At 41.2% G+C, this 27,446-nt stretch overlaps 1 protein-coding gene across 1 annotated transcript; it reads right to left on the bottom strand.

The window, feature by feature from the left end:
- Window positions 1-1,291: 1,291 nt before the first annotated feature.
- fam163ba (family with sequence similarity 163 member B, genome duplicate a) lies at window positions 1,292-23,578 on the bottom strand. The gene is made up of 3 exons (XM_058618254.1): window positions 22,568-23,578; window positions 6,647-6,762; window positions 1,292-3,792 (listed from the first exon to the last, which is right to left on the bottom strand). Exons 2-3 carry the CDS (start codon window positions 6,737-6,739, stop codon window positions 3,355-3,357), a joined length of 531 nt encoding a protein of 176 aa, XP_058474237.1. The 5' UTR covers window positions 6,740-6,762; window positions 22,568-23,578; the 3' UTR covers window positions 1,292-3,354.
- Window positions 23,579-27,446: the final 3,868 nt, after the last annotated feature.

The raw sequence follows: 27,446 nt of genomic DNA, 5'->3' as shown, positions 1-27,446 counted from the left end.
AAAGGCGCAAGTAATACAAACGCAGGATTCAAAAAGGCACCATCACTTTTCTGAAACTCGTACTGCAGCGTCACCTCAAGAGGTCTCTGTCTTATTATATGTCAACGACGCCGTCTGCACAACGAGCACAAATAAACACATTTCAGGGCAATTTGTCTCGTGGGTGGAATGCAAGGGTGACAGTGATTTCCCCCGTTACTGTACTTGCGATTCATGTTAGAAATAAGTGGGAGTTTGAATATCTGCATCAAAGGGAATCCATCATAATGTGAAAGGGTTTTGACGTCTCTGGCAGTGCTGTTGTATTAATGCCATCATAAAACGGCTATTCATGTCTCTGCCAGAGAGGCATCGGTTTAATATCAGCTCCCCGACGCCTCCATCTGTCTGTGGTATGTGCTATTTCTCATTTATTAGCTGTGAGTCATCCTTCTAATAACTACCTTCATTTCCTCTCTCTGAAAAGTTTTTTTTTTTCCTATTGTATTGTAAATAGCCTCTTCTGCTCTAACTCAATCAGTTTTAATGTCACAATTAAACTTCCTCCATTTCCACCTCTTTAAGTCGTCCTGTGCAGGTGACATTTCATTGTGACTGTCACTTGTGTTACTGTGACAGTGAATGTGTCACCTCTGTCGGGGGTGGTTTATCGTCTCACTTCAGAGGCCCATTCTTGTTGCTTTTAATGCTTCCTCATATAATTAAACACATTTGCTGTCATGACTCTCACCTAATTGCCTCTGGGATGAGGCAGAGGCTCCACTCTCTTTTTCTTCTTCTTGTTCCCCTCTCAGACATGTTCAGACCAGGAATAACCTACAGAATACAACTTTTGTGATTATTTTCTCTCTAAAATCCTATTATGAACAGACGTTGGCTTATTAGCTTTACCACATAGCCGGCATCAAACAAAAGCAGAATCATATTGAGACAGGTTTAGTTTTTCCTAGACAAAACAACAACAACAAAAAAGCATTCTTTCAACAAGACTGCATAAGAAATGGTCTATGGAAACAAAAAGACTTTGAGCAGAACATATCATTTCACACCACCTTATTTACACCACTTCTCTCCAGGGTGGACCCCACCTTTCACCCTATGTGGAGAATAAAGTGGTAGAAGATGGATGGATGAATTCATTTGGCAGCCAGCAGATCCTGCGAAATTCTAATGATAAGAAAAAACTTCATTGATAAACATCATAGGCACCTTTTTAAATAGGTGCAATACATTTTCAAACGTCATCATTTGGCTTCGGCGAGATCATTAGCGACAACAGCACAGCCCAATGGAATTTTCACACCATTTTATTAGCAACAAATGTGGCCGTTAGTTATACATTAGAAACAAGGAACATTTCTGCTGTACTGTACTGAGTCTGAAAAAAACCAACTAGCTCATAAAATAAAGCGAGTAATTCAAATACTTTAAGATAAAAGCAACACGTCATTTGGAATATACACTCGTAATAATAATAATAATAATTATAATAATATTTCTCTCATAATTATTTATGGCACTACAATTCCTGTGCAACTGTCACATAGTTTCAGTTTCAAAAAGAAGGAAAGCATAGCACTGAGGAACTAACTAGTGTGTGTGTGTGTGTGTGTGTGTGTGTACCTAGTATATTTGCAGGAAAGCACAAAAAACATAAAACAAAGCCAGTTACTGTTTCACTCTTTGGGGAAATAAATGAGCATGATACAAATCAACAGAGCGAGAGAGAGAGGAGAACATTTACCATCCATGTGGGATAGTGGGGTGGGATGGTGTCCAAGAAGGGCAATCCAATCGGCTCCAAACTCCTCACACAGCCGCCAGAAAATAATTTCATTCATAAAATGTGTGTCCCATGTCCATAAAACTCCAGTCACAATATCAGGTCTCCAACCAGGCCGGTGTGCCAAGTGTAGGGGGGGGGGGTGCACCAAGAATGACTCCTTCATAGCAAAATAAAACATTCCTCAGTCCTCAGAGAGAGAGAGAAAGAGAGCGACAGAGAGAGAGAGAGAGAGCAAGAGACTGCAGTGTATGCTCTGACCTGTTAAGTATTGTGTCTTTACAGGTGAATTCATCCTTAACCCATGAATCCAGATATCAACAAATTGGAGACAACACGAGGAGTGCAGTGAAAAGTCCACAAACGGAAACTTCGGTGAAGATCTATAATGAACTGAGGATGAATCGTAAATTTAAAAGTGTTGCCATTCAAATTTCTTTTCACCTCTCAGTGACCCCTACAGCTTGAGCCTGTGTTACATCACTAATCTGTAAAAAAAAACCTTAAATGTGTTGATACAAACCGAATCATGGGTCTTTGTGTTGACATGAATATTCAGGGTAAAGTGGTGCATGAACTTCAACTTACAATTCGTCCCGTACAGTTGTTTATTGCTGCCCACCACTGGGTTTGACGTACTTTGGGGTTTACAGGCTGTGTTTAATTGTATGGAATGAGGATTCTATACCTACACGCATACCTACAGGCACACATGCATGCAAGCACACACAATTGGCCACAAATGCAAGAATCCAACCCCCTTTGGCACCTACAATCCGCTCTGCCTGCATGAACCTTAAAAGGTCTTACGATACTGTCGAGTAAAAACACTCTATATTCACTTTGTGTTGTCAGCAGGAGCTCGCAGGAACTCATCTCTCACCAAATTTCCGACTTCTATGAAAGGATGTGGAAAACACTTCATCTTCAATGAGCCCTTTAGGTCTTAAAATATTATGGCCTTTAAATCTATCTAAAATATCTGTGGCAGCTAAAACATGACGTGTTCTTCTGTCCACCCACTCGTAGTGAGTGGTAATCCATATAATCTGTGGATGGAGGAATATACAGATCAGTCCATCACATAGGAGAAAAACAGCGGTCGTCTCTTAATCATATTTTGTTTGTAGCAGCTAAGGCAGAGAGAGATGAAATCCCTGTCGATTATGTCATTCTGACATAGCAGGACTTTGTCTTTCCATGTGTAGCAGGGTCCAGGGGATGTAGGGGGCAACACAAATAAGATCAAATTCCATTCTTGTTAAAAACAAAAAAAAAAAAAACAGTTGAAAACAATTTCATGTTATTGAAAATTAACATTTTCTCTAAACAAGTCATATTATATAAGTGTAAGGTCCTGGACCTGAGCATAGTACCTTTGAAAATGCTATCCTGAGAGCCATCTGAGTCCTCCACTCTGCAAGAGGCGACCAGAAGAATGAGACTAGACTACATTAAGCAACATTAGACTGGACTAAACTGGTCAAGAAGACAAAAAAGTACAAAGTCTGACTCAAGTCCAGTCCAACTTAGGCCTTTTCCATGCCATTTACAAATGAACCTGCACCGAGCTAAACATCAGTGCTGATGCTACAGCTGCGTGTGAACATGTCCCTCATGGTGACCGACCGTGCAAGGTTTGGTTTGCGATAGTTTGAAATGTTCACAGGCACAGGTAGTTCCAGGTCCTGCTGCTGGACACTGCGGTAGCTGACCCGATCGCCTCCATTCCTCAACCCCCCATCTGGCTGGTGATGGATCTGCGGCTGAGGCGGCTGGAGGTAGAAAGGCAGCTCATAGTGTGTACATGACGGACAGAAGGTCTGTGAGCGGGTCAGTTTCCGGGCCAGGGGAGGGGTGGAGAAGAGGGCGGGGCCATTTGGGATGGAGGAGGCGGCCGTCGCCGCCACAATGTTGTGATTGGAGTGGACCGGCGGGAGGCGGGATGTGACGGCAAAGTCTGGCTCCTCCTCCTCCGACTCTGACTCTTCCTTCTTACAGCAATAATACTGACGGTGGGCAGAGGGAGGGAAGATAACATGGAGGAGTGAAAATGTTGTAAACAGAAGGTAAATAAAACAAACAGAAAAGAAAGAATGTTAGTTTGACTTTAAATGCCAACATTTGCTAAATTATGGTGTTGGCAGAGAATAAATGGTGTCTAGCCAAAAAATCAGCATAAAGAGATTTGTGCATGATCACAGAGAAACAAAAACACCAATAACATCAGTGCAGCCTTAATAATTATTTACATTTATAAACAAAGTCGTACTATCACAACTAGTTTGCACACTGTTTAGGGAGCACTCTTTTCATATCCCCATGAATATCACTGAAACAGCGATTATGACCAGTAACCCCACAGTTAAATGTTTACTTAACAAATTCAGTGTGTAAAATTAAGGTGAAGATTAAATAACTATACTTTATACTACGGTATAATCACCTTATAGTATGAATTATTGTTTTTTTCATTAGCCCATATTTAAATGTGTTTTTTTTTCTTGTTTTGTTAGATATATGACACTCTTTGTAAAGTAGATTTAATAAGATAATTCTTCTTTCTGCTCCCTTTCATTCAGAATATGGAACATTTTGATTATTTTAAACTGTTCTTTGGATTTACAACAGCCGACAAACTACACATCTTTTGAGTTTTGATGATATATGAAGGCTGTGCAGGTTCTCCAACACACTTGGAGGTGATAGGTGTTCAGCTGCAACATGGAACTTCATACATTTAAGTTGTAAATGAAATGAGAAGAAGGCTTGTTTCCCCACAGAATTCCAAGGAGTTCTTGTCTCGTCTGTCCCACTCCCTGAGCTTCATTTTCAGTATGTTCATTTCCACTTAAATCCGGTTGCAAAGTTGTCTCCAGTTGAGCTCCGTAAATAAATTGCAGTTTTATACAAAGTGCTTTACAATTGGCCCTTTGATCCACTCACACGCCATGAATACACCTGCCTTGACCATTAGGAGCCATTTAAAGTTTGGTGTTTGCTCAAAGTCACTTAAGGACACAGACGAGAGGAGCCAGGGACTGAATCCACAATGTGTTAGGAGCTACAAGCTCTGCTATAGAGCCAACCTGTTCAGAGAGTGTGAATCCCATGTGTCAGACATTAGTTTTGGATACAATCACAGTCAAATTATTAAACCATTATAATTACTTTCAGCCCAATTACTTTTTGATTCCCATCCCATCCCTCCAGCATAAACAGAAACAGCACATCCATGAGGGAAAAAGATGCCTAATAGAATAGAATTAAGATAATGGCAAGAGCGACACCACAATGCCAACATTAAACCCAGTAATTAAGTTGATTTTAATTAAATATCAAAGGAGCTTTTTTTAACTGTAAGGGTAAGAGGGAAATTTACTTTCCACTGAGGGAAAATATGTATTTTTCATGTCTTCAAAACACATGCCATTAATGGTTGCTGGAAGTTGGGAGCACAATTTTGTGCTGATTAAAATCTACATAAATAATCAGGGCTCGGGTCAGTTGTTTAATTAGAATCTAGGGTACATGATGAATAAAAAAAGATTAAGATGCTCTTACAAACACTTACTGCACCTTCATCACATGATGGAGCAGATTTAGGGATAAAGAGAGGACGATTTACCTATATGTGACTGTGAGTTAGATGAGATAAAATGATACCGTTTACATGTTTGTGAAGTGATAAAACAAAAACATCACCTACCAACACCTTGTTGTAAGGCAGGTAACGTGCCAGGCTATTTCTTGACTCTGAGTAGTTGCCAGGCAACAGGCAGGTGAGAGTTGAGACATGTCCAGCACATGATATCCATAAAAAATGTTATTGCTATTTTGGCACTTTCACGTCTGTGGAACAGTGGTGAAGCGAGTTGTGCGTCAACAGGAAGGTTGGGGATTCAATATCCGAGCTTTTAGTCGCCACACCAACTGCTGCTCCTGGCGGCTGTACCAGTAATGTGAGGTGCAGTGTGTGAATGGGTGAATTGTGCTGTATACGTACAGTATACTAAATAATTGTGCTTTAGTGGTGCTGGTAGGTGGGTCATTACAAAGCCATTTTACAGACATGAGGGCGGCAACAATATTCTCATCAGACCCTTCAGCAGAGGGCAAATAAGAGAATTTGTTCAAAAACGTTGAACTGCTCCATTTAGAAATTTAGTAAAATATGAAAGTGTGTCTGTACGCCGAATATATTGTTGGAGCTCCAGGGACGGATAAAAATAGCAGAATAGAGCTCCACATGTTGGAATAGCAAATAATGCTCCCCGGTGGTGTTATTAGTGTGATGTTTTGATTGAACTGCAGTTTGTAGAGCATAAAAAACAAAACAAAATACCATTTATTCATTTTATCCCAGTGAGACCGGTTATCTGAATATAAGAAAGACGGAGAGCGACAATGTTTTTTTTTTTCCTTCAAAGCTAGGTTTAGAAACACTTTAGGAATTTGTAAAGAGGAGTGGGTTTGTTGTTGGGTCAGAAATGCTGATGAAAGCCAAATGCTAAGGCATTCTGTTGCATGCTGTGACTTTAGAAGAGCCAAAACTTATTTTGTGTGTGAAGTTTGGACCAGTTTCTGCTCTACAAGCTGTAGAAGAACTGTTTCTCCTAAATGTTCCTTAATATCATTTGATATGGATGTTAGCCACATCATGCATGTGGTCAGCCCATCACTGTAATCCAGGCTGAATTATCTTCAATAATGGTCATCTTCAAGCCAAACTGTCACGCATCCTCTGAAACACTTCCAGAGATGAACACCTGGTAATCACCAAAGAGCTGTGAAGGACACATCTCACCTTCTACTTTGCAATCAAATGATTGTAAGAGAGGTTAAACGCCGCCGTGGCCTCACCTGCAGCCTACAGTAGCACAGTACTGCGATGATAAGGAGTAATATCACTGTCGCTAGAATTCCACCGGTGATGACCACTGTCCCGGCTGTCATTCGAATGGCTCTCCATCAACACCCTGCAGAGAGACAGAGAGACAAAGAGAGAGAGAGGAGAACGCACACCATTCATCAGGCTTTATTAAGTAGATTATAACACTATGTCGTCTCAGTGGTGCTTATTGAATTATCCAGCAGTTAGGAAGCCATGTAATTGAATCATCCACCAAACGCTGCTCTTGATATAGACAGGATCTCTGACAGTAACACATAGGAAGTGTGACAGAGACAGAGACAGAGAGGGGGAATCAGCGTTCTTACAGAAGTGAAGATGAGATGCAGAAGTGAGAGGAGAAGTAAGAGGTACGTCGGGAGAGCTGAAGAGGAAAAGCAAGTGATTGAAACTAAATCAGAGCGGGTGATTAGATAAAAGACGTGGGGAGACAAAGTGATCGAGGGGGATGGAGACGATGATGTGAGATGAATGAGCAGAAGTTTAAAATGAAACACAGGGTACGCGGTACGTTTTCTGATATTTGCAAAACGGGATTAAAACATGTCTAATCTCTGAGGCTTTTTGTTTATGTCTACTTGTTCTGAATAGATATTTCATTGATCTAAGGTCAGAATCATCTACTAGAGTGGTCAGTATCATAATAATTGATTGTAACCACAATGACACAGATAGCTGCTGCAGGCGGAAACAATGGTTGATTATTGGTTTTCATTCACATGTTTTGGGATTGCAGCGGTCTATTCAAGCGGCAACAGGTTGTGACATCACTCATAAGACTGTGAGTGTCCTTTTCAAAGCTTCCAGAATTGAGAAACGGAAGTTAAGAAATGTCACCTGCAACGAGGCTCCTATTGGATGATGCCAGGTGTTACTGCATCATTTCCGCTCTAAATGGTAAAATTATTTACAAAATAGGCATTATGTGCTATAAAAAACTCAAAGCGAGTGCCTAAGACTATTAACTCTTTAGGAAAATGTTTATTTAAAAGGAAAATGGGCTCTCATTCAGAGTTCTTTTTAAAAGAGTTGCCCCCTAGTGGCTATTCAATAAATTCTTATTTCCTGGTTGGCTTCAGGAGGACACTGATGTGTTTATCCTGAGCCCCATTTATCAGGTGAACATGGACAAATGCAACAGATGACCTGAGGCAAATCTCCCCAATTCTGAAACTCTCTGCTGATGTTGACACATTTTACTGCACAACACCTTTTTTTTTTCCTTCTTTTTTAGACTGTTTGCTGTTTTTAGGTTGCCTTGCAGAGTAAGCAGTCATTATCAATGATTGAATAGCGACCTTTCCGACTGCTTAGTAGAACAGCCAATTGTGGTGGCCTCTCTCTGAACTGCCATGTGATTTGTCAAAGTCCCCCATCACTGCCGTGCCCAGATTTCCCTAAGGCCGGGAACAGAGTCTAGAGGAGATTTAGAAGTGCCATTCGCTCTCGGAAACACTTTGAGTTACACTGCACTGAAAGGTTATTATGAAATTATTTCTCAGTAATGCCAAAAATATGGTGCCTACCCCAGGTTTCATTGATAAAGCTAATGTGTTATAGAACACAGCACAGAACTGCCGATAGTAGAACAATGTATACCATATACAGTGGTTACACAGTTGTTCCCTGATGCATCAGCAATCAGGAACACAGCCAATATGTCAGTGATGCCTTGATATCAGTGGATGTTTGAGGACACTCCTGAAAGGGCCTTGAGGACACTCCTGAAAGGGCCTTTCAAAGTCACAGTGAAACAGCGTTTTGAAAGCCTCCTTAATCAGATTCATCCCCTAATGAAACAGGGATCATTTAAAAGTCTAGACCAAGGGGGAATATCAAATGATGCAGAAAAAACAAAACAGCCATGATAGGATTAATGCTCTAAATCAACAACGAGCAGAAAAGGGAGAGGAATCGTGCACAAGGAGCAGCGCAAGGCAGAAACGAGCAAGGACGGTGACCTTTATTGTATAATTCAGCTCAAACAGAGGTCAGAACAAAGACAAATAGAGAGATTGTGTGACCCTGAGCTTTTAAACCCATTTTCAGTCCACTCTGCAGATTCACAGTGTAGATCTACATTTGATTGGTGTGTGGGTGAAATTGGTACGGCTCATTATTGCAATATTTCATCTTTTTAAACGCTTCCTGCTGCATTCTCTGAAACAGAGCTCTAATATGTATATGTATATATATATACATATATACATATATATATATATATATATATATATATGTATATATAGGGACATTGTGGTTATGCAAACGTTGCTTTGACCTGCTGTCAATCAAATAACAGTTACACACAACAAAGCAACACCATGTGACCAGGAAGTATAAGAGATAGAATAAACATCGACCAATATCAATATATACAACTCCTTTAAAGTCTATTTATTACATTATTACAGTTATTATATTGAAAATGTAATTACTGCATATGTATAATATATATGCTTTTTCTTGTGCAGGGGTTTCAATTGACATCATATTGCAATATTTTTTAATATTGGAATAATATCGTATATCATTCTGTTGTGTAGCGCGTTCTCCATGTCATTTTTTAATCACTTGTAAAAAATGTTATGTTCCATTAACATTTATATAGGTGGTGTGAAGCAGGCTGAGCCGTGATCTTCTTATCAATCATAATATTTATTCAGGTGGGTGGTATTTGTCTCAACACTGGGGGATCTTTGGCAGCTGTCACATAAACACCGGGTTGTGAACGCTGTAGTACATCATAAAAACTCTTTGCATCCGTATGATTGACTTGCGACTCTGCTGACCTCATTCTCCATTTCAACCCTCGCCTTTAATTTCCTCTTTTTTTTTTAGTCTCTACAGCAGCTGAAATACCGTAAGATGCTGAGAGCCGGGAGGCTTTAAATTTCAATTTTGCTCTCACAAGTAAAGTGCATTCATCACAAAACAGTGTAATGACATTCAGATCGTCAAAAGCGGGTCCTTAATGTCGTAAAAGAGGCAGGAAGAGTGCATCGACAATTCACTGAACTCTTTCCTGTTCATGAATACAGAAGGGCCTCAGGTGTCCGTCACGGTGATGGCTTTTACTCACACGTGATCACACGTAAGCGTAATGAAGAATCACACACCGTCACATCGTGAAGTGCTGTACTTTTGCAGGACGTGGACAGAGAACGCACAAAGCGGATTTTCTGTTTATTTTTATGGTCAGTAATTGTGCACATATGAGCTCAGATGCATTACATTTACAGTACTGTACAGTACCACTGCTGCAACAGGGTTGTTCAATGACATAACTGCATTTCACGCCTCTCATTTGATGTCATGTGACCTCTAATATAGTATAAACACATATTAGGTTCAATAAGAAAGCATATCACAGTAATTCTAAACTGTATCATAGCCATATTTGCAACTCCAGTGGCTTAATTGAACCACATTTTTTAATTTTATTACAATATTTTAATGGTAAAATCATGTTTTGCCCTTAATCTATAAATCAGTATTATTTGTATTCTGGGGTCTTCTTTGCTTGTTACCTGGCATATCTCATGATTATAAAAGGGTACTAAATAGTGCGTCTTTGTGCACCTGTCACCATGGAGTCATTCTTTTTTTTTTTTTCTTAAAAAGACAGAAAAATGGTGTCACCCCAGGTAAAAAAAAACATTGGTATATATTTTGGGAAGCCTGCGGATATTTGACACATGCGGCGACAGACCTTTTCCTTTCATGGCACCCACAATCTGGAAGTGTCACAGGACCACACAGCCGACACCGTATTGTGGATAATTGCCTGAAGCCAAAAATAGGCCAGCGGGCTTGTGACTAAGCCATGTTTCAATGGCACAAGCCATTAACAGCAACGAGCGCACAGCAGCATGGGTCTAACTCAGCTGTGACATGGACACGCCCGAAAATAGAAACACAGAAAAAAAAAAAAAAAGACCGCCAAAGTCATCTCGCAGGAACTAAATAGAGATGAACAGTCATGCTGTTTCCTGCCTGTTCACGTCACGCTTTACAGTGACTTGGCACCAGTTTTCACTTCCAGCAGGACTTTATGCAAACAAATCTCTTTAAGCAGCATCTATCACTCGCATGCACTGCAAACTATTCACCAAATAACTGACAGCTCTGACCTTCTCACCCTGCGAAAAAAAAACCACAACAACCTTTAAATCATGCAGCATTCCTGTGTGGGTAACTTGTCTAAGCCGTATTAGCTTTCATCCCAATACGTCTCTCTGGAGACACTCTAGACAGTTCGAATGGATCAGGCAGTTTGTACAGTAGCTCAGTCCACACAGACACAAAGACAACTTCTCTACCCTAAAGCTGTAATGCAGCTGGACTCTAATCCAATCAGAAAGCCACACAGTGCACCAACCAAATCAATATACAAGAACAAGAAGGACAGAGCAGTTTGAGTTAGACCAAGAAGGAAAATGCAACAACTATGGATATATAAATGAGTATGTGTTTTGGGTTATTCACTATCAAGCCTTAACTGAATGCTAAAGCTGAAGGATTAATAGTCTTTAAGGTTACATCCTCGCATTAGAGTACTTAATAACTACCTGGTTTTAAATCCATATAACGCTGTACACATTGAACTGAAACTTGACTTGCAAAGTTAAATTGCGAGTCAAGTCACAACCGCAGTATTTACACAAATCATTAATCTGACTAACGGTAATGATGCGTTTCATATTAACACTAGCCCAAACAACTAAGAGTCAAAATCATTAGGACGCACAGACTGACAGGGAAGCATCTCCCTCATCAAGGATTAATGCAGTGCAGATCATTGTTCTGCTGCCTGTGACTTTACTGTTGTACAGCAGTGCAACTGTTTGCTAAGCAGGACCTGTGTTTACAGCTTGTTTCCGTGACCTCAAATAAATCATTTCAAGGTTAAAAACACACAAGATATTTGGGATATTTGGGATCTAGTCGACTGTGTTTGCTGACACGTGTTGTTACACAAAATAATATGCTGTATATTATGAGAGTGGAAATTCATGACCTGTGTTTTTCCTTGTTGTAGCTAATAATGTAACTAAAATGAAAACTACTACCTCACCTCTGATCTTGTCCCTTTGTCTCTCTAATTGGTGCACACACACACACACACACACACACACACACACAATGCAGGGAAGAGCCTGGTGGCAGAATAATATGAATAATGATGGCTTTGTGTGTCTAGTGCACAAAAACAAACACACATTCCTCAAAACCTTGACTTGCAAACAAACCCTATGGAAGTCATTATATATGTATGCACACACACACACACACACACATATAGAGACATGTATACACAGCGTACAATCATGCAGTCTCTCTCCTGGGGCTTCCTTAATCAGATCACTGTTTGAGGGATGTGTTGCGGGAAGGCGTCGAACAGTATTAATTATTTAACCACACACAAACACACACACACACACACACACACACACAGACATACAAACACGTAACTCCAATGGGACAAGGCAAAGTTGTCCGCTCAGCAAGTTTTGCTGGTATTCATCCACAGGAATGACAAGTGGTTTTTTGGAGCGAGAGAAGAACAGCATCAGGCACACACACACACACTCACACACACAGACACACACACACACACACACACACAAACACTCAAGAGCAATAATTTTAGCACTAGCTAACATGCTCAGACAGTGGGCTTTGGAGTAAACTGCCACGCTTTGATGAAACATGGCAGGGATCACAGTGGAGGTCTTGCTAGGAATAATGGCTGTTGACAGGCTTTCAGTTCAGTGGGGGTGAAGCGCACAGTAGGTGGCGGATTCCGAGTCGCACACGGGGAGACAATAACATGCCCTAAGAACAATGGGATGCACTCGATTACAGATGTAGCCGTCAGGGAGTGCTTTCACCACACACGCAGACACACAGCAACACACAGACACATTTGGAGGCACAGACAAAGCCACAGTATGAATGACGCCCTCAAGAGCGCTCAGGGTTCTGTGCCGGGAATTTGCTTTAATGCTCACAGAAACAAAGCTCCAATCATATAAAGAAAGCCTTGCGGAGAAATGCTTCATCCAGGGCTGAGAATATGTCTGTTCAATTACAGCACAATAATAACCTGTTAATCAGCGAGTATTCAAGTAACATTTTGCACAAAAAAAGAATAACAATATTTTCCATAACTCCCACCTGCAGTGCAGACCAATTTGTCTGAGGATAGTGGAATTCATTTATCTATTTAGATAGATAGATAGATAGATAGATAGATAGATAGATAGATAGATAGATAGATATTTAGATAGATAGATAGATAGATAGATAGATAGATAGATATAGATAGATAGACGACCATGAACGCTGTCATCTTATTCTTTGTCTTTCTCAACTCCTGCAGGACGGTTGTAATCTGATTAGAATATACTGTATATACACATTAACATCATGCTGTGAAAATTGGAATGATCCACATCTCAATCACAATATTTCTATTCCTAATCATAGTCATTAATTCCCATACTGCTCTATATCTGTATGCAGTCTTTACACTAATTGGACATGAAATGCTAAATAAATAAATTGACCATTTAACAGCGGATCACTTCTTCTCAGTGATTATCTGGCATCCTTGCCGGGAAGACGTGGACCCCAGGAAATCACTACACCCTGCGGTTGTGTTTTGTCATAAAGATGTTAAAGCGTTTAACGTCCTTAAACTGACAATCTGACATTCACACCCGCTTGCACGCTGTGACCATCTCGCTGTGCAGACGGGTGGGTGTCAACATCTGTCTCCCGCTCTTTCCTATCATCACTTACGCAACTACTTATATCACACTTAACGTGAACAACAGCGCTCCTCCAAGAGGTGAATGCTAAAGACACCTTTTTTGTCCACAATGGGCTGAAGTAAACACAATTTTAGATAAGCTTACAAATTCCTCCATAATCCTTGACACAATATTAATCCCGTGTGAATGTGCTGATCCCGTCACTTGTTTCTCCCTCTCAGGCTCTTGGCTCAGATTACTTGAGCATAAAATTTAACTGCGCTCACTATTTTTTTTTTACTTTACTGCTGCTTCTTTGTGTCCCGGCAACCACATACGAGAATAATGGCATCGCACGCCGAGCCTGAGGCAAAGGTTTCTAACCTCAATCCTGGAATAAAAAGGCAATGACCTTGAATCAGGTATAAGGGAAATCCCAGAGGTAACCAAGGGCGAGAGAGCGAGATGCAGACATAATTTGGGGTGTGTGTGGAGAAAAGACAGGGACTGGTTTCTTTTGGTAGCTGAGCCAGGAATAGGTTTTTATCCTTCTCATGTGTCCTAGCAACGTGGCCAACGTTTCTGTAATTAGAGCCCCTCTGTGAACGATACATCATACAAATGGCTCTTGGCCGGTGTGGACTTAGCGCCGTGAGGACATTTAAAAAACTTAATGGTGACCTTGGGGTCCCCATTTAATTATACCGCTCACTAAATGTCTCTCATCCATCTGAATGACCTTGCCTCGTTGTTCTCCCAGTTCAAATTGCATGCTGGTGTATACGAGGACCAGCTGAAACATGGTTTTCATGCGGGGGAAATGAACAAGAACCTTAAATTTGATTAAGAAAATGAGTGGTCGTGATTCATAAGGGAAAAATACACACAATAAAATGAAAAAACAAAAGACAACACATTGGCTAACTAGCACGTTTCAGACTATTTATGGTGGGTTACAGCAGAGAAGGATAAACCGGATAAAGTCATTAAAGGCGAATAGAACCCATCAGAATAGAATAGAAACACTGATTTCAATGGATTCAAAGTGTTCCGTGTTATCGTCTGCTTTCAAATCACCCCGGAACAATTGTGTATGTCACATTCTGTCAGCGTGCCACGGCACTTCCTGCTCCTCCCCTTCTGCCATGCCATGCCGTACTCCCCGCAGTGCAAATAATACCAGCAGTGTGCGTGTGACAGCCTATAATCTTGACTCCAGCAGCCGCTGACGTTGGCTCAGGAAATATTACAATTCTCTCAACTAACCAGCTGAAGGACTCGCGGACAGTCCGTAGCCCTGATAATGACTGATCCGAGGTGAACAGGTGTCTTCATGGCACGTCAAGGATCGTGAAGGAAATATGTGGATTTATGAGGGCTGTGAGTTGACAGAATATTTACAATAGGCCCTGAATAAATAAAGTATTCAGGGCCTATCAGTTTGAAGAATATCACACAGCTTGATTGCAGACACGTAAATTAGCCATAAGTTTCATTCATTCCACAGCTGCAGTCTTAGGTCTTCTAGGTCTTTCTACAGGATGTCATTGACTTCCATCCGATGCTGATTCAACAAGCTCAATGAGCCACTGATGACGCAGCAGAGCCGTGGAAGCCAATTCCAGTAGTTTGCTACAGCAGCAGAATGACAGCTCAATGTCAGCTTATACTAACAAGCAACAACTGCAGCCACGACATTCTGACAAAAACATGCAAATCGACAGAGCTCTGCATTTGTGTGGCCTACATATACATGCACACACACTCGTTTAATCTAGGCCACAAGTCACGGCTGACGTGAGTGCATATACTGTTGCCGTGTAGATACACGGTTGTAATTTGTACGCGAAACAGAGGTAATACGGTATTTGAGGCTGCGGGGTGGAAAACAATTTATCCCTATGTGTCTGTTTCCCCTCTCACTCACACACCTCCAGCAACTGCATTGTAATAAAATAAGCAGTAGTTACAGCTTCTGCTTAGTGTGTAAATACAAGAAGCAATTCAACAGCGTCTGCAGTCTCAGGGATCCACAGAAAACAAACAATTTTTTTTCCCCTTTTCTTGCTGCTGCTTCCAATTTTTTGGGGTCAATGCAGTGGATCTTCTTTTTCGTCACTGTTGATTTAGCACAGATTTTTTACACCGGATGGTCCTCCGGGTGTAACCCTCTTCATTTATCCAGGCTTGGGACTGGCACCAGGAAGCCACTTATGCTCCCACAGTGACTGGATATATAAGGCTATTTTGGTGTCTTTTCACCGGGACACAGTGGAGCTTGACACTGATCCCTTGACCTGAACAGACCATTCTGTTCTATTCTATTCTATTCTACACTAGACACTGCCTGGACTTGGTTCACTCTCGGTATGTTAGTTCAGTGTCAGTCACGTCTGCAGCTGAGAAATCCCAGTGTCAGAGGAGACGGTCTGTTGTGACACACAACGGTCCGCAGGGACCTCCTGATGTGGAACAACGTTAGCCATGCAAACGTGTCGATAATACTGTGCCGAGTCTGCCACTTTGACAGTCTCATAGATTATTACAGAACATGGTGACGTGTGCACACCTTCTGGCTACACGGTCTTAATATGCTGGCCCTCAAATAAATGTAATCTCCTTCCTGGATTAGATAAGACACCATATTATGAATTAAAAGTTAGGAGGATATATCTATCTATTAAATGATGAAATATAAGGATAGGAACACTTTTTAATATTGACAATGACTCAGTATTCCAAAGTGTCATGAAACATCTTGTATATCAAAATGTCATTTTGCAACTTGGATGGATGAATGTGTGGCAACACTGTCCCATATGTTAGACTGTTACAGTGTGATCATATCTGGATCTGTTGATGAAGGTGAGATCACTGGAATATTTTCTGTAGGGGAAAGCACAACCTATCAGTGGTATTCCAGTTGTAAGATATCGATATTTTCCTCAGATGTCCGATACAATTATTGAAAAAACCCCAACAGAAAACAGGAAACCATGTCAAAGATCACAGGTAATTATGGTTTTCATATTTGATCTTGTTTGCCAGTGTACAATCAAACCTCCTTTTGTTTCCAGTTGTCACATGTGTCAACGTATCAAACAAAAAAAACAAACAACAGCATTGAAGGGTAAAAATACATTTTCTTTGACATAACTGCACTTTGAAGTGGAAGCTGAACTCAATTTTGAAACATTTATTTTGCAAAGTCCTTGATGGACATTGGAACAGGATAAGCCCATTTTTCAATTTCATCTGTTGCTCTTTTCTCCAAATGTTGCTCTATTTCTTTTCTCTTTTTTTTTAACATCAGAGTTTTTTGTGACCGGAGTCTTTGAGTGGTGAGATAGATAAAAGAGAGGCTGCTTGTTTTTGCAGCCTGTTTGAATGTGCAGCGTCCTGAGCCTCTGTTGAGTCAAGGACATGTAACCTGACCAGTCATACCGGCTGATATTTCATCTCAATGTATGCATTGAAATGCACCATACAGTGAATGCACGCACACACACACACACACACACTCAGAGGCACATGCACGCATGCCTCTCCAGAGGCCAGAGTAAATGTAGTGAAACAAGAGGTGGTGCAGTGAAGGTCATGTCATATTAAAGCATCCTAACCTGGTTATGGCAGCGCTCACTGCTACTTAACCCCAGCTGCTGCTCTTGTTGCACGCATCTGACAAAGCATATGGTCTGTGCAGGCAAGGAGAGGAGAGGAGAGGAGAGGAGAGGAGACGTCTGCCCGCTCTTGGCAGCAGCAGTTTTGTTGTGTAATAGCATTTAACTAGAAAGTTATGAGTGTATGCATTTATTTTTTATGTACAAGGAGCTACTTGCAATTGCTTTTCATGTCCAAATCCATATTGCTGGCACACTGACAGTAATGCCATTCACTTGCTTTTGTTTTCAAGTGCTCCGTGCTGTCCAGCTCTCTTTCTTTCTCTTGTCCCTGTGGACATGTTTTTTTTTTACTAATGTCCATTCAGACACTTTATCCATTTACATGGCTCTTTGTCTCCCTCCCTGCTCGCCTCCGCCACAATAACTCTCTCTGTTAAGTAGACGTTCACTGTCTTAAAGAGCACAGGATGATTTAAAGCGCCAACTTCTGACGCAGAAATGGACCGAGATCTCGGAAGTTACACATCTGCACGACTGAGGAGATCATCAGATTTCATTGACTGCTAAAAAAATGTGTTAATTCATTCATCTTCTAGCGCTTTATCTTCCACCTGAGACAAACAACCGTCCACTCTCACACTCACGCATACAGTCAATTTGCCTAAAGCCCTAAAGACCCTTGTTCTGAAAATATACTATGCACAAAATATAATTATAACATTGAATCATCATTAAATTATGCACATTAATTCATTTTTCTTCCTATTCCTTCCTTTCTTTTATGGGGCAAATTCTCTCTCTGTGACATTTCTGTTTCCATCCCGTGACCACACAGAGGACATGGACCTCAGCCCATGCAAAGTGTTTAAATAATCTGCTCCGAGCAGGTGTGTGTCAGAGGGCACACAACACAGCCAAATGACAGTAGAACACTACATTGCCAATAGTACATCAAAAAAAAAAACATAGAAAAATAACTGGAACAGACAAGCAAAAAAAAAATGTGCTTGAGGAAAAAAAAATATATGCCACTTTGCCAGTACACCGATGTCAGTCTTGGCAAGCACTTTAAGCGTTTAATCTTGACCTCCTGTAGGCTTCCTATTAAATTCCACTGATTGAAATAATTGGTCAGCAAGTCTGCAGCTGAATCATCACAATCTAATCTACGTCTATCCATCAGAGCAGCAACAACATTAAAAAAGAAAGAAAGAAAGAACAAAACTATGGTGATTATCGGCCAATAGAGAGGGACTGGAAAAGCAACAGCATTTTGCTTTTTTTTTCGTCTCCTTAAGTGTTGTTGAGTCAAAGTTATGATTCATGATTCATTTTATATTGCATGTTTAATAGTGATATAAAGTAGCAATAATTGTGCAGAATTGGACAATTTTTCTTTTCTTTGTGTTCATAAAAACGAGCCAAGCGAACTTCGAGCTGTGAATTTCACAAATTCAATCCGATTTTAAACACCTTGAGTACTTTTTGCTCGGGTGTGTTTATATAGTTGGAGAAAATGGAATTTGTCTTTTCCTCAGATTGCCTAGGTTGTGCTGAGAAAAGGATGTAAGACACTCTATTATTGCACATTCTTATAGCCTCTGTATATAGCAGCCGAAATGCTCTGCGTTCTAAGGGTTATTAGAGACAGAGACTTAAAAACTTCACTGAATAATTAAACTGGAGAAAACGTGCAGGTTGTACAGGTGGATGGCTGAACGAATGACCACGGCGGAGAGCGATTAGCAGTAAGAGGACAGAAGAAGATAGGAATGTGCAGAAATAAAGGGGAAGAAAAAGGCAGCGCAGGTTAACAATGAGAGGACAGACCGGAGGTAAACCTGCACTTCATGAAATGTATAGATAATTGATGGGAATGTGATAAAAGCTCAGGAACGGTGGCTGCTCAGTTGTTAGCGCTAATGGTCAGTGCTGAGGAGGCAGCGTGAGTTAAAGTACGAAAGGGGGTCTTGGGGTTACTATGGCGACAAGGCTATTATGGACCAATGTTTTTTCCATGGCCTTTTTCTGTTTTTGAGCGGGTGGTTTATGCTTAGGACTTATGTTCTGGTCTGATTGTACTTGAGCACACTTCTGTGCTAATCTCTGAGCTGATCAAACTCAAGCGCGGTGCAGGCGGGCAGAAAACGCAGAGATGCATAATGAGATACGCCGCAAAAAGAGTTGGATTTATGAATGAGAATCTCTCCTCCCATGGGCTGTGATCAACTCTAATGGCAAACCGAGTCATGACCTTGCTGAGCTTCTAATTTCCCAAAAGGAACATGCTGACATTTGCACTTTTTCAGTCTCTGATTTAACATCATATGCAGCGAGAGTTGGTGATCCTAGACTAAGCGTATATGCTTTAAACATGACTTTGCATTTTACACCTACGGATGTAAAAGCATGGGATGTCTGCCTTTATTAATATATGCAGCTTGCTGCAGGCCACACAGACAGGTTAGCTGTGCAAATGGGCTAAAGGAAATGCTTACTTTATACATCACACACACACACAGAGGAAGTTTTCATTTCTGTAGCCTCAGCCATCGTTATCAATACACTTTAACATTGAGAAACCAGCAAAAACAAGGTTCTCTCAGTCAAATTACACATGTTGCGTCATAAGGAGATGCCAACACTATCCAACATCAACTTAACCTACGTGAGGGGACAGTTCTCCACGCCCATGGGTGATTGTAATGGATGGATTAACTTGGATAAACAGGTCTGAATGTTTATTTTACTTGACCTATGCGACATTGCATTCAGGGGAAATCTGCAGCAGAACAACTGCAGTTCTTCAAGGTTCATCCTTGCATTATGGTATAGAACTGAACATGTTGGTGATATCTCCCGTGGTAACGCTCCAGCTTGTTATTATATATCATATTGTTGCAACTCAAATCTCATTTGTAAAACATGGCAGATAAATCGCAATGATGGATCATTGTTTTGGTGATTCGACCAATGAACCTACTTCAGACTTTAATGTTGATAACTTTGCTTTAAGTGTTTTGGTTTATATTAATTGTGTGTCATTGTGAAGTGGGTCTAGTTGTTTGTTTTTGGAGGAGTTATGGCTTAAACTACTGAAACCCTGAAAATAAAGGCCTCTGTTTCCCATATAATTAAAACAATTATTGGCACTATTTATATCATAGGTGGATGGAATTCATTGAGGAAAAGCAGTTTCTCCTCATCTCTCTCCATCCCTGCCTCCCTCGCCTCCCTTGTACTCCCTGGAATGAGCTTCAGGTTTTTTTTTACAATCACTCCCTGGGATGAGGCCAGATGACCAACGACTTTGTGTTTGTGTGTGTGCGTGCGCACGCTGGTCCTATCTGTGTCTGTGCGTGAGCATGATGTGTGAGCATGTCAGGGTGTAGCGATGAGGGGAGAGGAGAGCATTCATAGAGCCGAAGGGGGGGGAGGGTGCGGTGGCGGGTGGAGGAAGGGAGGAAACGGGTGGTGACTGTTTAACATGATCACAGAGCAGCCATATTCCCTTCCCCCCCCCCGAGTCTCAATCCATCCATCTCCTTTCCCCTCTTTACCTCGGCCACAGTGGATTTATCATGAGCCGCCATCCCAAACATGCATTTCAAAAGGTAATTAAGCTGATATGTGATAACACTTTAAACGCCCTGAAAAAAGAGAGGTGGATATGCTACCTAAAACTGTTTAAACTCCCCCCCAGTCTCTCTCCACACCTTTCATCATCTTTTTTTTCATGAACCATGTGTTTTTGAAATTTGCTTTCACATCCCACTCATCTGCTTGTCCTTCAACTCTCTCCCTCTCTCTCTCTCTCTCTCTCTCTCTCTCTCTCTCCTACTGTAATGACAACGAGGCTGGAGCAGCAGCAGCAGACGCAGCGAACAGACACACATTGAAGACCCCCACGCTTTGAGGAGGTCTTGAGTGTGTGTGTGTGTGTGTGCACAGATGTGTGCACAGGAGTATGACTGATCTCTCAGGGGGGCAAGGTTCCGGCAAGTGTCACACAGGAAGTCGCCATGGGAACACAAGCCCCTCCTTGTCTTCCCTTATTGAAGGCACTATAAAAACACAGCATGTTGGTGGGGGGGGGGACATTGTGCTCGGACGTCACCCCTCAATGGGCTTTTTATGGCTAAAGACTTGGTTTAAGTGTTATTTAGGTTATTTGTTATTTGTTTAGTTATTTGTTATTTAAGTGTATTAGGACTTGTCATCCATATACGCGCATCACAATATCTTTAGCTGTGATATTTACATACATGAATAAAGCACTGACAATGTAAAAGCTGAACTCACTGTAACACACCCATCCTTAGTGTTTTCATGATCATACAATCTTTTGTTTTAATTTATGCATGAGAAGAGAGGCAAGCGATCTGGGGTATAAAAACACAGTAGGATCAATACCAGCAGATCCCTTCTAGAGACACACAAGTACAGCATTTATTGATTCATACCGTTCCTCCTCTGGTGTCGTATACAAAAGAGTTTAAGTGGAGGCTGAAATTTTGGCTCTCAAATGGCATAATTGTGGAGTTGTGATGCTCTATTAATAAGGTTTCCTGTCTTACTTTACATAACACAAGTTAGAGTCCAGTGTGGACAGAATGGGAAATACAAATGTCATGTTTTGGCACATATCTGTTCTAGAAAAGGAGAACAACAAACGTATTCCTGACCACTTTTAAAGCACATACAATCCATTAGTATTTCTATTTTCTCCAAGTTTCCCTGTGCTGTTTTAGAGACAGAAAACCTTGTGTCCCATTAAATCTGTTAACCTAGTAGCTGCACATACTGTAAATAGTCCTGGCTATACTTATTTTTTGACACTCAGTAGGAAGTGGATTTCACCCTGCTTCTCTTTGTCCTTAAATTGTCTAAATTCAATCATTGTATCCACAGTCAGTGCTACGTTTTATTTCCACCAAACCTAAAAATATCTGGGAGCCAACAATTTGGATGTGACCATAGCTAACAGTTGGTGACAGTAGCTGTGGCTCATGGGCCATGCTGTTTTGTCAGCATGTGACGAGCCGGGCCAACCAGCAAGTCTGTTCAAAAGCATCAAACCATTTCTTCTCTCCCCTCATCTATCTCTCTTTCTTTCTGTCTGTCTGTATCTGCATGTTATGATTCCACAAACCCACCCACTGCTGCAGCCTGACCATGTTTTTAGACAAAGGCTTCTATAAAAACACAATCTCCTGTATGTGGTCCTTAATGTTGGGTATATGGGCTGCAATCAATTATACATGTTCCGGGTGAAATAGGAGAGGAGAAAAGCAATTTTCTTCCATTATACAAGTGTGTCTCTGTCCATGGTGCTGAAAAGCGAACAAATCCCATGATCTACCTACTGAATGTATCTTTAACAATTTATAACATGCAGCAAACTTCGCAGACTTTGCCAGCTGATGCATTTAAAGACAATGTACACATCAAAACGTATGAATGGGTGAACAGAGAAAAAACTTTTTAGTCTTACCTTCAGAGATAAGAGGAATTCACAATGTCACATCTGAGGAAGTGTTGGGCTCCTGGGAGCTCAGGTTCGGACCTCTGCTGGTTTTGTGGATAGATGGATGGATGGATAGATGGATGTCAGCCACTTAATAATAGGGTGTGTGATTAAAAAAAGTCCACTAAAAAAAGTAGAATGAGGAGTAATTGGATGCAATCGGACCAGAATAAACCGATTCGGTCGTTAATTCACAGCAAAACAAACAGTAAACGCGTCCTTTATCAGATTGTCCTCATTGATCTTCGTTTCTAGACTTCTTCCTCCAAACATTTCCCGTGCCATTCCATATAAGCAGAGGGAGTGACAGAAAAAAACCCCACCAACCCACTCCACATGCGATCACACGAGCTCCGACAATGACAGCAGCTTTGGTGTGGACTGGAGTATCCACCACACATACACACACAGTTCCATCCACCTCTTGGAACTGGAGTTGTTTCAACACAGTATAGGGACTGGCTGACCAAAAATAAATAAATAAAAACACTCCTACACAAACATCATCATCATCATCATCATCCCCACCGTCGTGAGCGGAATCAGCAGCGCGTGTGTTTGAGGAGGAGAAACAACTCTCCACATCTCCATCTCTACAACCAGTCCCCCCACCATCCGTGGAGGATGTAGTTCACAGTCCAGGCTACAGGAGAGCTTTCATTTGCACACGCAAATAAATTGATTTATTGTTGTTATTTCTCTTCTATCTTATCTCGGTGATCTCCTCCCTCTCCTGTGTGTGCGTCTCTCTCATTTCAGCTGGCCAGTCGCTCTGGAGCCACAACAAAGTGTCTGCAGCTGCTCACAGACGCGGAAAAATAAAGGCTGCACATGTCATGCCCGCCGTTCCTGCACGGACCTCCTCGTGTAGTTATTGCTGATTTCTGCACAGCGGCGTCGCCCGGCGCTGCGCAGCAGACGAGTGCGAGTGCGCTTTAAATCCGAGAGTTGCAAAGGCTGCGAGTGCCTCCACACACACACACACACACACACACACACACATGCAGTGAGTAAAATGCAGCCTGGGAGATGACGCTTTAGTCACAGGCACAGATTGGTTATGGGAGCTGGAGAGAGGAGACGAGACGAGACAGAAGGGGGGAATAAAGAGACAAGATGCTGGGTGGGTTATTTTTTGATGATTTTTAGATGAGTGTAAAATACACAAAGAACACACAGCAAGCACATGTCAAAAAGGAAGTCTCTGTTGAGGATCTTGGCTGTATACGCCTAACCGTATATCAGAAATGCACAGTCTGTTGGTTTGATGGTTGAAGCTAACCAGAAACTAAGAATATACTGAATAGCCACCAGAGGGCGACTTCACTGACGCTATGTATTTTGGAAGTCTATGGGAAAAATTTGGCTATAATTCTCACTTGATTTATGACGTCATTTTCCTGAGGAGTTAATGTCTCAATCGCTCGTTGCAGCTTTAATATTTAACATGATGTAAATTATGTTCCCATTTAGAGGAAAGTAGATGGCACATATGAGTGGACACCAGTGTCACTGAAGATGGTATCAGCACAGGCTTCAAAACAGTTCAAAAGAGTCAGAAGACTGTTAATTAATCTGGGTTTTTAGGGCCTCATGGGGACCAAAAGTATGGTGCTTCATTAGGCAGAGGCTCATTTCTGAGGCTCTGGGTCCAAGTCTGCATCTGCATTTCTAAGTGACGTCTCATGGTGAGACTGCAGATTTTAACAAACATAATGATTCCTCCGCTCACCCCTCCCTTTCCCAAGCTCATCTGAGAACAACAGTGACCTTCACACACCAGAAAAGGACTTCATTATTCTTCGTTTGTGAAATGAGCTTCCTCTTCAAAAAGTAAAATGTACACTACTACAGCCTCCGTGTAGCAAGGCCCTGACCTAAAGTACAAATTAACCCTCTAACACTTAAGACTCAAAATGAAAAATGCCCTGTGAGTAAGTGCTTTGGCCCATTTTTCTTACTTTCAATATCTGGCAGTTATTTACAATTTACTACTAAAATAGTATATTAACAATTTAAAATGAAGAGAAGCAAAAGGTTTTATTTAGAAAAAACACTGTAGTTGTACATGAGTACCAGGTTTTGCATGTTAAATTTGAAATTTGAACAGCATAAAACATATTTAAAATAATATTTGTGTGAGTTTTTGTCTCAATGTCCAAAAACAGGCCAAAAAAAAAATGTAAACTATCTACAGGCGTTTTTCCAACTCTCTCCTCTATTGCAACAGCGCAAGTGCAATTACCGTAATAACCACACGTTGGCTTTGACGTGCAACTTCTCAGCTTTCACTTATACAGACATCCTTATGATGAGTATATTTGATTTCTGCCAATAAACTCTGCAAAACATCACACACTGGGCCTATAAATTTCAGCAACCACCACCACCACATGTGGCCTAAACTTAAAAGTCAACCTTCACTATGTCCTGCAGCAGCAACGGCAGCTTTTGCTGCAGAATCCCGAGCAGATTCTTTGAACTTGCAGACACAGAACAGTTCATCGCTCAAGCTGCAAGAGTGTGCGACAGCCAACTCTCTATAAAGATAATTAAAAATTACACCTGTCAGCCAAGGTGGAAGGAACAAACTGGGCTCTCTCCGTCTGGAACAAAACCTTTATTAAGTTCCATCAGGTCAGCGGACACAGCTGTCTCTGGAAGGATCATTCGTCCCCCTCTCTGTCTCCTGTGTCCTTTCAGTCTCCTCAACACAGACAGACATATTAGGGATTCATCCATGGTGGATAACATTTACCCCTCTTTGATCACTCTCCTCATGTCAGCCTCTGAACTTGTCTCTGTCTTTGTCTGTCATCCCTCTCCCCCAAATCCCCCCCTATAATTACTCAGTGCACACCCCCTACAATCGCTCTCCTCTCTCATTCAGCTCAGACGAGAGAGGCAGTCGGAGGCAACGCATTGAGTAGAAATGTGAGTTTTTATTGCATTCATTATTCAAACTCTTCACAGAAGTGAAGATCAGTGCACGTCCAGAGTGTGTGGAGTTCAAATATTTATATTCGGAGCGATGAGACGGTCGGATTGGTCATCGTCCCCATCACCCAGCCACACATACAAGTAGGGTGAGATATATGCCAGAGTGGTTCACCTCATAGTCAAAGCTTTTTCTTCTTCTTTTTTTCCCTCTGCTTAAAATAAAATCTGTCCATACATTATCGATACCACTTATCCTGAGGGTTGTAGGAGCAGGAGAAGCTGGAACCAGTCCCAGACTACAACATGGCCAACATTCAGAGACACAAACGATGACTTAACCCCTATAACACATTTCCATTACTATGTTTAAATGTACTGTAATACAGAGGCTGTAAGTATATAGCAATATAGAGTGTCTTATATCCTTTTTTCTAATAATCTAATGAAAAAAAGCCCCGTCATTTTCACAAACAATATAAACACACCTGAGCAAAAAGTACTTAAAATGTTTAAAATCGGATTGAATTGGTGAAATTTGGAAATAGGTCACAGCTCAAAGTTCACTTGGCTCGTTTTTGTGAACAAAAACAAAAGGTCTCATTTTGTGACTTCCGCACAATTATATTGCTACTAAAAAATGCGATATAAAATGAGTCTTAACTTTGACTCAAGAACACATAAGAAGACGAAAAAACCCACATTTTTTAAAGCCTGAATATGTGATCTATATACACACCCTCAGAATGTCCATATAAGGAGTTGTGTATTATTCCCACGGCAAATTACCACGCGTGCACCTGCGGCACAGATCCGAGCCGTGTGTGCACTACGGCTTAAAGTCTCTTATGACTTTGCACTTTATTGTTCAGTGAACAGAAAAAAATATCAACACCTGTTGCAAATGAGCTGAATCACAAAGTAAAGCAGACACTGCCTTAGGACTCCAAATGCCCCGGGGCCTTAAATATAACAAATTCACTACAATTCATTTGATTTAGTTGGTCTGAATATCTGCAAATGTGCAAATGAGTATGCAGCATTATTGAAGTAGTAGTAGTAGTTGAAGCTACTACTCCAAGCTACTTTGTTTGGTACAAGCATGCTCCATAGTGACCATTATTATTTTGCAGGTACATGTATATATATATATATATATATATATATATATATATATATATATATATATATATAATATGTATATAATATAGGAACAACCCTTAATGCAGTGAAGATTTAAACTAAATTAGTCATCCAAGTGTGCCGTTTCTGTGCTTTGTGTGAAAGCAATGCATGATGGGAATGTTTTGGGGGCAATATCTGGTTTGTTCCTAATAGGATAATGTCACAAATATCCCCAGGGCTTTTTTTGCATAAACACACAAACAAACATGATTACCCACATGCCCGTCATGTCTCGATCCCTCCCCCTCTCTCCATGTCTCCCCCCCGCCTTCTCTCTCTCCTCCGCATCATCGCAGATTTTATGGCGTTTCGTCTCATCTGCGTTTGCTGACACATCAGCAGCAGCAGCAGCAGCAGCAGCAGCACAAGCACAAAGACAAACGAGAAACAAGGGCGACAGCGAGAGAGCGAATGATCAGAAGTAATTGAGCGCAAGGCAATAAGAGGGGAGGCAAACTTGTGAAGAGGTGAAAAATGATATAAAGACACAGTTATTATACACATAAAAAGACAGACAGAGAGAGAGAGAGACATCATTGTGATTCACATGAAGGCCGGAAACATCAGGACGCACAGATCTGTTTGCCTCAGGGACAGGAACGGTCTCTATTACGTTAAGCAGCATAGGCTGTGCCTTTCTTTTCTGCTCTCTTTCATTTCTGCTCCAAATCCTAACCTCTCTCTGTCGGCTTCCCTATGGAAAGAAAAATGATTCAGGGGCTTT

This window comes from Solea solea, chromosome 19, assembly GCF_958295425.1.
Source record: "Solea solea chromosome 19, fSolSol10.1, whole genome shotgun sequence".
NCBI lineage: Eukaryota > Metazoa > Chordata > Actinopteri > Pleuronectiformes > Soleidae > Solea > Solea solea.
This window is presented reverse-complemented; position numbering and strand designations above follow the sequence as displayed.

Bases quoted from the DNA above. Each gene is read 5' to 3' on its own strand.
- fam163ba (XM_058618254.1), bottom strand. From the start codon at position 6,739: ATGACAGCCGGGACAGTGGTCATCACCGGTGGAATTCTAGCGACAGTG. The intron at 3,793-6,646 runs GTGAGGCCACGG...GCCCACCGTCAG, and splicing joins TGTGCTACTGTAGGCTGCAG to TATTATTGCTGTAAGAAGGA.